Raw genomic sequence first — 11,582 nt, forward strand, 5'->3', positions numbered from 1 at the left:
CCTGACTCATAGCTGAACCTCATACAGAAGCCACGTGGGTGGCTGCCTGTGGGGTAGGCTTTCAGGAACATAGCAAGGCTCTCATGTCCCCAAATACCTCTCCCTAGTCATCATCCTTTATGGCGGTGAAGGAGGGTTTTGTCAGGTGGGCTTGCCCATAGCGCAGAAAGAAACAAGGAGGATGGGGCAATGGAGAAACGTGGGAGGCTGCTGAAGACAGGTTTCCTTCCCAGCTTTTCCAAGGGCCCACCCTGGGCCTCCCTGTTACTCATCTCCAACTCAGAGCCCTCTGGCATCTGCCCAGAGCAAATACCCCGGGAGCCCCTGCCCTCTCCGGGCCGGGGCCTTGGAAACAACAGACTGCAGGCCCTGCTCGCCCAGCCTGCTCTTGTCTGAGGGTCTGGTTTTACTTAGCTCTTAGAGGGGCGCATTTCATGTAGGCAGACACAGGCTTAAATAGGAATTGGAACGGTCTCTCTTGTTTTGGTTTGATTTTTTTTGTCCAACCCCCTCATTGTATAGTTCAGAAAACTGACCCCAGAGAGCTGGATTGTGCAGGTTGTGACAGCCAGGATTTGAACCCAGGTTCTCTGCCACCAAATCTGGCGTGCATCCCACCGGCCCAGAGAGAGTCAGGACTGGGAAGGGACTCCACTCTGCTCCCTGTCGATGAGCCAATGACCCGCCTCTCAGCTGGAGCCCAGACTTTGGCTCTGCTGAAAACGGCTTGAAAGGCCTTGTCTCAGCTGAGGAGAGCGGAAGCCGGCCCCGGCAGAGTCTGTCCCGGGTCTGGGGAGGAGCGGCCCCTCTCGGCCAGAACCGGTGGCTCGGCCACGCTTTTCCTGCTGCTGCGCGCTTTTGCTTAGTGAGTGTTTGCGTGTCTGGGTCTTGGCTCCCCTGTTGGAGTAGAGGGGAGATGTTGCTGGGTTATGCGGGAGACAGTGAGCTCCCTCCCTCTCCCTGAAATGCCCAGTCCAGGAGTCTCCTCAGGGCCGGCTCGGGCCAGGGAGGGCGGCTGGAGGGGCCTGGGAGCTCCCCAGGCTGGCAGGCCCGGGGATCAGGAGGGGACTAGGGAGAGGTTCCTTGGTTACGTGGAGACAGCGCTTGTTGGTCCCTGTGATTCCCAGTCCCCCAAACTTCCTCTGGCACTTTAATAGAAGCTGCTATCTCCATGGGACCCTCAAGAGCAAGTGAAGGGCTGGTTTTGTGGTTTCGCTGATGTCTTAGAGAAGATCAGCCCCTTCACCAGTGCAGGTTGGCGCCTGGGCCACGAGGTAGGGTCTTACTCAGTTGCTTAGACTCGGCAGTCTGCGCCCAAGCCTGGCTCCGCCGCCCCCGGTGCCATCTAGGAGCCAGAGCTCTTGGGCTCACACTAGCTCTGCTCCTCACCTGGGTCACTCGCTCTGGGTAACTTCATTGCGCCTCCTCTGTCAAAGGCACAAGCTGGACTACGGGATGGCTGGGGTCCCCTCCAGCACGGGAGTCCTGGAACGGCGCCAGGAAGCGGCCCCTGCCTGCGCCAACTCCCCGGCTTAGCTAACTCGGGGTCCCCACACCGCGGCGCAGCTTTGAAGCCTGCACCCAGTCCTGGCCTTGCCTCCTCCCAGAAGGTCCTGGGGAATGTATTAACCAGCTAAGAGACATTTACCGATGGCTCAGGGGGCTGGGGGCAGCCGGAGCCCTTCTGGTGAAGTGCAGGCTGTAGCTGCCCCTAACTCCCGACGGAGAGCCCCTGCAGTCCCATGGACCCAGAGAAGAACAGGGTCCCAGCCAAGAGGCTGAGGAAAAGGGAGAAGCTTTGTCCTGGGGAGCGGCTCTTCCTGGCTTAGTTGCCGATGCTTTTCGACAGGGAGCAGTAGCTGACCAAGTGGATGGAGCTTTTGGGCCCAGATCAGTTCAAATCCTCCTGAGAGCCTTCCTAGCTGTGACCCTGGCTGGGCAGTCACTTCCCTCCGTGTGCCTCGGCTTCCTCGTCTGCAGGATGAGCTGGAGAAGGAAATGGCGAGCCCTCCAGTGTGTCTACAGGAAAATTCCAAAAAGGGTCGTGAGCCATCTGTAAAATGACTGAGCAGCAAGCACTAGTGCGGCAGCTCCTTGGTGCTGGGCCGGAGCGGAACACCTCTGGCCCGGCCGGAGCTGCGGCTCTCCCCGCACCACGTTCGAGGGGCAGAGCGAAGAGGAGTTCAGCCGCTTGTGCCAGGAAGCACCTTTGGTCGCATTGGAACTCCGCTCTTCGTGGCTCCATTGCCTTCCCCATAGAGGGACGAGGGACCAATGACCGGGAAGCCCCGAGCAGGCGTTTCCTTTAGCAAAGGGCTCCCATGTGCTTCTGAAAGGCCCCAAGCCCCTTGGGGAAGCATTCTGATGTGCTACACAGCCTCTCACGCTCACCACTGGCTCGGGCCAGACCCCAAGGGGGTTTCCAAGGAGAGGTCTGTTTGGCTCCTTCCCTCAAAAGTGCTGTTTGATTGAAGGGGAACTACCCACTCGCCCAAGGTGCTGAGGGCAGAACTGGGACCCTCATGTCTGTCCCACTGGGAGGTGCTGAGCTGAGTGAGGCAGGCTGCAAGCCAGGGCAAGGGGGAGCGCGGCCTGGTGGGGCTGAGTGAGGGGACGCTAATCCCAGACCTTGTGGAGGCCGAGCGGAGGAACGTTTCTCCCCCTTGGGCCACTAATGTGCTGGCTGCTTTCCCAACAGGACCCCTTGTGTAACTGTGTGGTGCAGACTTCTCCGACCCTCCTCTGTCCCGAGGCAGGAGGCTTTCTGCCAGCCTCTGACCTCCTGCACATCCCCTTTTCCAGCTGGAGAGGGTGTCAGGGAATCTCAGGAATGTGCCTTGAACTCAGAAGAAAAAATTCCCAGAATAACTTTTATAAATAACAGGAGGGTGGGGGACACAAGGAAGGCAGCCAAGCCCAGCCCCTGGGAGAAATTGTAAAGGGAGAAGTTAACCACCTGGGATTAACCCTAAGGAATGGAGTGGGCAGGATGCAGGTATGGGGAAGCGGCCCTGTGGGGCCACAAACATTCATTAAATGGCTCCTTCTTCTGGGCGCTCACATGAATACTGGGAAAACTGAAAGCTCCCGCCCTGCAGGGGTCCAGCGTTCTGAGAGGGACATCGTGGCCATGGAGAGGCAAATCCTGGGAAGGAGGAGGCTCTCGCAGCGGGGCTGCCAGCCGTGGGGCAGCCTGCAAGCAGCACTGGGTCTGTAGCTAGTTGCTAGAGAGCCAGAGAGCCCAGAGTGAGCAGGAAAGGGAGCTTGGGGCTGATTCATGGAAAAGGGGACGCTCGTCGGCGTGGAAGCCAGAAGGAGCCATCCTGAGGAGAGTCACCGCGGAGCCTGACCAGGAGACCTGCAGTAATCTAGACAGGAGGTGGCGCAGGCCGGAGAGCCAGTCACAAGGAGATCTGGCCACCAGGGAGCTTACGGGAGGAGGGGGCGTGGGGACCTGAGGCCGTGCCCACAGGGGCCCGCGTGGCCACCTGAGGGCTGCTGGGCCTTGGGTCAGAAGCTTGTCTTGGGGAGGGAGACACCCAGTTGGAGACCTCCAGCTGCTGACGTTTCCTGGACCTCCGAGCGGGCTCCAAGAGAGCAGAGAGATGCTAAGCCCCCTGGCAGCCGATGAGGTTCCCGTGGCAGAGATGTGAGGGAGAAGGGGTGCCAGGATAGAACCCCGGGAAACCTCAGGGTCACCGTTAGCCAGAGAGACTGAGCGAAGGCAGACGGGCCATAGGAGGCCCAGACCGGCTCGGTCTGCGAGCAAGGAGTTCCCCAAGCCCCTCCAAGACTTTGTGATCAGCTGGCTGCCTCCTCCTCACCGGAAAGCTCCCAGATTCCCCCTCCCCCAGGAGTGAGTCGATGCTCGAGGTCACACAGGAAATGAGGGGCTAAGAAGGCTGGCGGGCCTGGATCAAACTGCCTCAGAACCCGTGACCCTGGGCAAGTCCCCAAACCTTGGGGCGCCCGATTTGTAACCGTGGGTTATGGCCGATAACGTCTCTCCGTGTTGTGGACGATCTCCCCATGAGACGTCAGTGAGCCGTGCTTCGGAGAGAAGGGGTCCAGACTCCATTTTGGGCCAACTTCATTGAGCCTTCTTTTCCCCAACCCAGCCTGAGCCCGGTGCTCCAAGGGATGCAGGAGAGAGCGTGGTACCTGCCCTCGAGAAGTTCGAAAGATGTGAAACGTGAGGGATAATAATCCTAAATGACAAAAGCACCGCACACAAACAACACAGTGTTTGGTGGCTGCTCTAAGTGCTACAGAGAATGAAGGAAAAAAATTTATTCAGCACTTACTGGGGAAGGAAAGCTCAAGGAGTTTCTTTGGAGCTGGAGCAGTCAGCAGTTAAGGGAGGCTTTCTGGAGTGGAAGGACTGCGGCTAAGCCTGGTAGGATCCAAGTGCACAGTAGACATCCATGGAGGATAGGAAAACAGACAGCTTTCTGGGCCACCCCCTGCCCTGTCCACTCTGCTCTCTCCTCCCCAGCCTCCTCTTTCTCCCCCACATCCCTGAAAATACAAGAGTAGGACGGAGCAGAACCACCACCTCAAGTGCTGGGGGAGTGCTTCCCTTTCCACAAGTGCAAATGCACACACACTGGCACACATACCCCTTGACCACCACTTTGCCCTATGGGGAAACCCAGGTTGGCGCGGGCCCTTGCCCCAGATTATGAGTGGGCCCCTCAGCACTGTCACCAGAATAAGGGCCGAGGCTCTCCCCTTCTCCCCTGCAGAAATCACCACACACGGGGCCACACAGGAGGGCCCAGCCTCCCGGCGGAGGAGAGATTAGGAACTAGGAGAAAGCAGCGGCTGCGCCACAAAGGGCGGGTCAGAGGAGCCCACTCTGGCCAGCGCAGTTCAGATCTGGGCTAGGCTGAGCTGGGTGGACTGGTTCCCATTAAACATTCTCCTCTTCAGCTAAAGGCCCTCCCTCTGACCCTAACCAAGCCCGTCCTGAACTCCAGCCAAGATGGACAGAGAGAGGGCCACAGAGAAGGTGTCAGCCGGGGAGAGGAGGGGAATGGGAGGAAACTGGTGTCTTCCCAGCAGCCCGGCCCATCTGTCAGGTGGTGTCAGGAGCAGGTGGCCCCGGATCCGGTTACAATGCCTCGGCTCCCTTGGGGCCCCAGCCTGACCCCAGCAGCAGTATCTCCTTACGGCCTTGGGGAGGGGGTGGGGATGACCTAATCCAGCGCCAGCCCCCAGGGACAGCCGAGGGAGTCCTTGCTCAGCAGAGCCTTGCTGAATTCTCAATCCAGAGCCCAGCCACCTGAGCCTGGGGATGGTGGGCCTCTAAAGGTGAGACTTGGAGAAAGGGTGTTAGGAAGCCTTCCTCAGCGCAGCCTTCCTGTCACAGTGAAACCCTCGGGGACTGTGGCCGGCCCCTGCTCTCTGAGGTGTCAGAAGCCCTGGGGCTCTCTGCAGTCTGTACTGCAGTCCAAATGGAACTAGCCATCTGGGACGGGCAGCAGGGTTTTTAGACACATTTTGAAAGGTGCCTTCAGGAGCCTTTCCAAGGACTGCCAAGAGCTCCCTCCTTCACTCTCTGCTAATTGGCTGTGTTCATAAGATCTCGGAAGGCTTTATGAAATTATGCTTGTGTATCTCCCTGACAGGTCTCCATAGCAACAGAGGAACCAAACTCCGGCTTTGGGAAATGGGGAGGGAGGGAAGAAGGGGGTGAAATGTTCCAGCTAAAAATGTACCCTGCCCATCAGTGGGCGGCCACCAGAAGAGCTTTCTCTCTGGGTGAACTGAAGGCAGCTTCCTTCCAGTGACTTATGTGCCTGCAGGGATGGCATGCAAAGCTCAGGGGGAGAAGTGATCCCTTCGATGACAGGGCTCCTGAAAGATCTGGAGAAGCTTTGTTCTAATCTGAGAAGGGGAAATTTAATGAATGGGCTACACTCTGCCCTGGTTTGAACCTGTCCACAGGGAAGCTGTTGTTAGAAAGGAGGGGGTTCTGAGGGCTGTGGTTGATGGGGGGGGCCTTGAAAGGAAGCCACCTGAGGACTGGTTGAAGGAACAGAAGCTGTTCCCCTCGGGGGGAGGGGAGAGGCACTGCCAGTGTAGGATGGTGGAGAGGGTGCTGGCCTGGGGATCAGGAAAACCAAGGTCATATCCCACCCCTGTGACCTTGATCTGGGTAATCTCTTTGAGCCCTGATTTCCTTGTGCAAAATGGAGATAATATTTGTAGTTTCTTTTTACAAGGTCATTGTGAGGATCTGGTAGGATTGTGTACTTTTGGTAATGATGATGATAGAGCGACACATATTGGAATGATTTTCTCATGGGCTTGTTCTTGGTCCCAGAGTAGGCAGAACAAGGACCATCGATGGGAGTGACCAACGTGGGGCTTACATAAGGAACGTTTATATAAAAATTAGAGCTATATAAGAGTGGAATAAAGTGGCCCAAAAAAGTAGTGAGTCTCTCCTATTGGATATCTTTGGGCAAAACATGACTATCAAGTATTTGTAAGTGACATAAGAAAGGAGGATTCTTGTTCTAGTTCTTTTTGTACTCTAGGATTCTCACTTTCTGTCTGGGAAGTCAACATGATCACAGGCAGCAAGCGTAATTTTAGATGAAATCTAAGGTCTTTTCCACATCATGCTTCATGGGTCTTTCTGACACAAAATTGAACCAAACGTACAGATGAAGTTAGGGTCTCTTAGCCTTTCTGTGTGTCATGGATTACTTTGACAAGAATCTAATGCAGCCTTCTCACACTCATGTTTTTAAGTGCATAAAATATGTACAATTACAGAGGAAACTGGTTATTTTGAAATTTGGTTATCAACATTTTTTTAAAAAAGGTTCACTGGCCTCTTAGACTTGTAATGCCAGAGTTTTGTGTGCTACAGAATTCAATTCAAATATTTATCTAGCACCTACTCTATGCAAGTCACACTGTTAGGCCCTGGTGATCAGAGGAAGACAGTTCCTATTGTGCAGCAGCAAGGTGCTAGGTGCCGTGGATACAAGGACAAAGAATGAAAAATCCCTACTGAAGGAGTACAGGGAATTTACCATTACAGAAATAACAGAAGTACTAATAAAGACTAAGTTGTTAGGTATAAAGCAATTTGGGGAAGAGAACACTAGCAATCCGTGTGGAAATGGTGCTTGAGCTGCTGCATCCTGCAGGAAGAGGGAGATTCTGTGAAGCAGAAGGGAGAGGGCCGGGAGCAGGCAGTTAGGGGAAGGCCTGGGCGCAGGAGCATCCCCAGGACAAGAATTTTAGCACCCCGCGGAGGAAGGATTGAAGCAGAGGAAGTCGGCCCAACGCAGAGGTCTGGCTGTGGGAACTGAATGGGGAGAAGAGATCAGAGACCACACAGCAAGGGAGGAGTGAACGGGAAAGACTGAGCCATTTGGGCGGGAGGAGGAGGAGGGTCGTCATTTGGGACCCAAGTGAATTGGTGCTGTCTCTTGGACACCCAAATAACGAAGACTCTGGATCCGAGCCTTTAGCACAGCCTGTCACCATTTGCTGACTGACTGAGGGTTGATGTGAGATCTCCCAGAACCCCCAGTTGATAAAGACTTGGAAGCTTATAAGCAGGAGAGCAGAGCAGGAAGGGAAGGTGAGGATGCAGCCTGGGACAGGGCTCAAGGGCACTCATGGGCGCTCATGCCCGCCTGGAAAGGAGTGTTCAGTCAGGTAGAAGGGGACCAGGAGAGATGGGGAGGGGGAGAGCTGAGAGGAGGAAGGAGATCACCAGCAGTGCTAAATGTAGCACATGGATCAAGAAGGGTAAAAATGACCATTGAGCTGAGTAAGAGCAGGAAGCTTACACTGGGGTTGGGGGTATACACAGATAGTAATCAGTGTGAGAATACAGCTTGGGAATTTGATGAGGGGAAAGGGCACCGAAGCTTGGGGAGATTACTAGTGATTGCTCCCTTTTATGGAGGGCCTCAGGATTTATGGGGTCTTCTCCTTTGATCCTGCCAACACCTTTGAGAAGTGGGTGCCCTTATCTCCCTGGGGAATGGGCAAGAGGAGAAAGCTGGGGCCACCAGAGCTCCAGGGACTGGCAAGCCTCAGGGCTGGGGGCTTCAGCGGCCCACTTTGCTGAAACAGCACCTGAGCCGAGCCTTGAAAGAAGGGGAGGCTTCTGGAAGGTGAAGCTGCAGGAAGAAGGCCTTCCGGGTGTGGGGAAGGACCGCTTACCAAGGCAAGGAGGCAGAAGGAAAGCCATCAGGCTGCAGAAACAGCTTGGGGTGTAGCTGGCTAGAAGGGATCTTGGGAACTGGGCCATCACGGTGTTGTGTGTTTGTTTTGCAGGGTCTCATGCTCAACAGGCTGGGTCGGCAGGACCTGGCTCAGAAGGTGCTAAGAGATGCCATCCAGATCCAGAGCACCAGTCACGAGGCATGGAAGAGCCTCGGCGAAGTCCTGCAGGCCCAGGGCCACAATGAAGCCGCTGTGGACTGTTTCCTCACTGCCCTGGACCTGGAGGCCAGCAGTCCTGTGGTGCCCTTCACCGTCATCCCCCGGGAGCTCTAAAGGCTCCCTGCTAGCGGAGCCCGGCTGCAGGGGCAAGGAGAACACAGCTTTAGGGAATGTCCCTCCCCCTGTCTCCCCTTGGCTGCTGGGGCTGCTCACTGAGAGCTAAGCTGGAAATATTTGCATCCAAAGCAGATTCCTTGCACCTTTGGACTCCAAGGGAAAGTTTAGATTGAGGCTGCCATTGTGGAGCTCCCAGTCTGTCTGGTTGGGGGAGAGGAGAGCAAGGGGAGTCTGTATTCAGTGTATGTATGCTGGGGGGGGGGTGCGCTCTGTGTGGCTGTACTGAGTGTGTGTCCATGGAGGAAAGCCCTAGGCGCCATCTTCCCCCTTTCTTCCCACCCCCAGGAATCCATTCCAAACAGTCACAGAGCCTTGATTTAACTCAGGAGCAAAAACAGTCTTTAGTTCCAAAGCTTAGCTTTCTCCCTTTTCTGGATTGGGAGAAGACCAAAGACACCCCAGAAAACCCCTTCGGTTGTAAGGGAAGGTGATTTCTATTTTTCCTGCCTGGGAGAGCCTAGCACTCTTTTCCCCCCCAGCCCCTCATTTGTCCCAGCAGAGCAGGGTTTGGACCTTGCAGTCCATTCAGGTCTGTGTAGGTCAGGCGCTCGCCCCGAGCTGGGTTTAACTTGTTTTGTCCTGTTTCCCTCCATGGTCCTCTTGGGGTCCCAGAGGTGTTTACACTCTCCTGCCATGCTCGGGGGCCAAGGTGCATGACTTTTTTTCCCCGATACCCTGTAATGAAACTAGGCTCTCAGGTCTTTTTCAGGGCCAGATCCCTGCCATGTTGCCTCTGCAATGAATCTCTGCCTTCAGTGCAAAGAGCAAGAGAATTAGACATTGGAATCCTTCAGGTCTTGGAACCGCTCAGGGCACTTCTTCCTTCTGTCCCATTAAGATTAAGGTAGATGAAAGGGACAGTGTTCCATTTTTCCTCCCTCCCATTCCCAAGAGATATTCTCGGGGAATCTCCGGCTGCACAATCCTATTTTGGAAACTCGGTCTTCTTAATACATGTCGCAGACGCACTTCGCCAAGGGCTTGACGAAGTACCATCTGTCCCTCCGCTCAGATAGGATGGCTTCTCCCCAGAAAGTTTCCTCAGCCCCAGTGGTCCCCTTGCCCCTCCAGCCAGGGTTGTGGAGGCCTACAGAGGAGGCTGGGCCTGGCACAAATCCCACAGCAGGGGTTGGCCTTTATCTAAGCTAAGGATTGCATCGGGGCAGGTCAGGAAGCGGAGATCCCAGGCCGGAAGTTAGGGTGAGAAGGGGTGAGCAGGACTTTGGGTCTTTCCCCTGACCTCACCCACCTGCAGTCTGGCCCTACACCCTACTTCTCCCTGCCCCCCAAGCCTTCTCTCTTCCTTTGGAAGAAGTCTTTCAAGCAGCCCAAGTTCCATCCTGGAGAACCGGGCATTTTTCAAGTAATCCCCTGCCCATGCCCAGTGTTGGTGTGGAGAGAGCCACTCTGAAAAGACCTTGGCTACTCCCCACAAGAAGGGGTGCTCCCTAAGCCGTGTCCCCAGATTGCAGCTCCATGAGCTTTCTCTGGGGGGCTGTGCCTTAATGTACGTAAAAGAGCCCCTTGGTTATCATAAGCCATTTGTAAAGGGAAGGTTAATGGAAGGGAGGGGGAAGACATTACTGGACTCCTTCCCAGAGAAGCCAGCCCAGGAGGGCTTCAGGCCCAGAGATCAGCAGGGCTACTTCTTGCCCAAGGCTGTCCTACCCTTGAGCATCCCTGCTGCCTGGAGGCCTCCCACACAGCCAGCAAGACCCACTGTTTCCCTGACTGAGAATTTCACAAAGTTCATTTCCTATAGGTACTAGATGTGGAGGAAGAGGGAATTTTTTAAAATCTGAAATACAGTTCCTCTCCTTTTAATGGAAACCATAGGGAGCCTTGAGTTTTTCCATCCCATCCTTCCCCACTTCCTCTCCAAGTGACAGAAGTCGAAACATTATGGGATGAGCCTTTCTAGGGGTACGGGTGACCTCTGAGCAATAAACCCATCAGAGGCCTTGCCATTTCCTGCCCAGGACATACTGGGACATTTCACAGGGGAAAAAGTTATGACTCTTCCAGCCTTCCCTGCATGGGAGGTAAGACACAAGGGCTCCCCTGGGGGCAGGTCATAATTTTGGCTTTCACATTGGCCTGGTTAAAAACTCCCTGTCACTCCCTATATACAGACAGATGTACCTGTATACATATATATGTGTATATATATGAGATAGAGCTCTATTTTTGTTCTTGAAATTGTTTTAAAAAAAAAAGGAAAAAATGTACTACTGATTTACCTTGGGTTTTCCAAAGAGATGCTCATAATTGTATGACGGTATTAAAGAGAAAAGCACCAAAATCTCGTCTTGCGTTTTCCTCTGACAGGTGTCCAGTCGAGCAGGTGCAGGTGGCCTTTGCCCGGTCACTCTCAGGCCATCACAAAATAAACCCCCTGGTGGGGGAGAGGAGGTTCTGATGGTCTGCGGCTGCCTGCAGTGGGGGGTCTCAGAGTGTGGTCAGTAGCCCTCCAATGGGTGTGGGCCTCCAGCTCTTGGGAATCCCTGATGGCCGGACCTGAAACCGTCCTACATTGTGATAGAAAGATGGGGAGTGACCCAAAAAGGCGGGCTGACTAGGCTGGGGAAACCCCAGGGAAGGCAGTGGCTGGGGGGGGGGGGGGGGAGCCGGCCGCAATCCAGAATTTACGGGCATTTGTTCTGTCCACATCTGAGAACAGTTCAAGGAATCTTCGAGCCCTGTGCTAGACCCCGGGACAGGGAAAGAAATGGGAAAGCCCCACCTGCCCTGGAAGAGCTTACGTTCTGGAAAGCCACAGTCTGTGTACCGCGGGGGCCAGCCACGTGCAGGCCCGGGAAAGCTCGGGGCGAGCTCGGGGGCAGGCCCGGGAAAGCTCGGGGCGGGCCAGATGCGGATCCGGGAGCGCTCGGGGCGAGCCCGGGGGCAGGCCCGGGAAAGCTCGGGGCGGGCCCGGGGGCAGGTCCGGGAGCGCTCGGGGCGAGCCCGGGGGCAGGTCCGGATGCAGG

The 11,582-nt window shown here is 55.3% G+C and overlaps 1 protein-coding gene across 1 annotated transcript in view; it reads left to right on the plus strand.

The window, feature by feature from the left end:
* TTC7A (tetratricopeptide repeat domain 7A) overlaps positions 1–8,666 on the plus strand; it is a 169,166-nt gene extending 160,500 nt beyond the window's left edge. Inside the window, exon 20 of the mRNA XM_074286770.1 lies at positions 8,311–8,666. Coding sequence (XP_074142871.1) covers positions 8,311–8,532 — 222 coding nt within the window. The 3' untranslated portion in view covers positions 8,533–8,666. The remainder of the gene's footprint in view (positions 1–8,310) is intronic.
* The last annotated feature ends 2,916 nt before the right edge of the window (positions 8,667–11,582 follow it).

This window comes from Sminthopsis crassicaudata, chromosome 2 (assembly GCF_048593235.1).
Source record: "Sminthopsis crassicaudata isolate SCR6 chromosome 2, ASM4859323v1, whole genome shotgun sequence".
In the NCBI taxonomy this organism is placed as follows: Eukaryota; Metazoa; Chordata; class Mammalia; order Dasyuromorphia; family Dasyuridae; genus Sminthopsis; species Sminthopsis crassicaudata.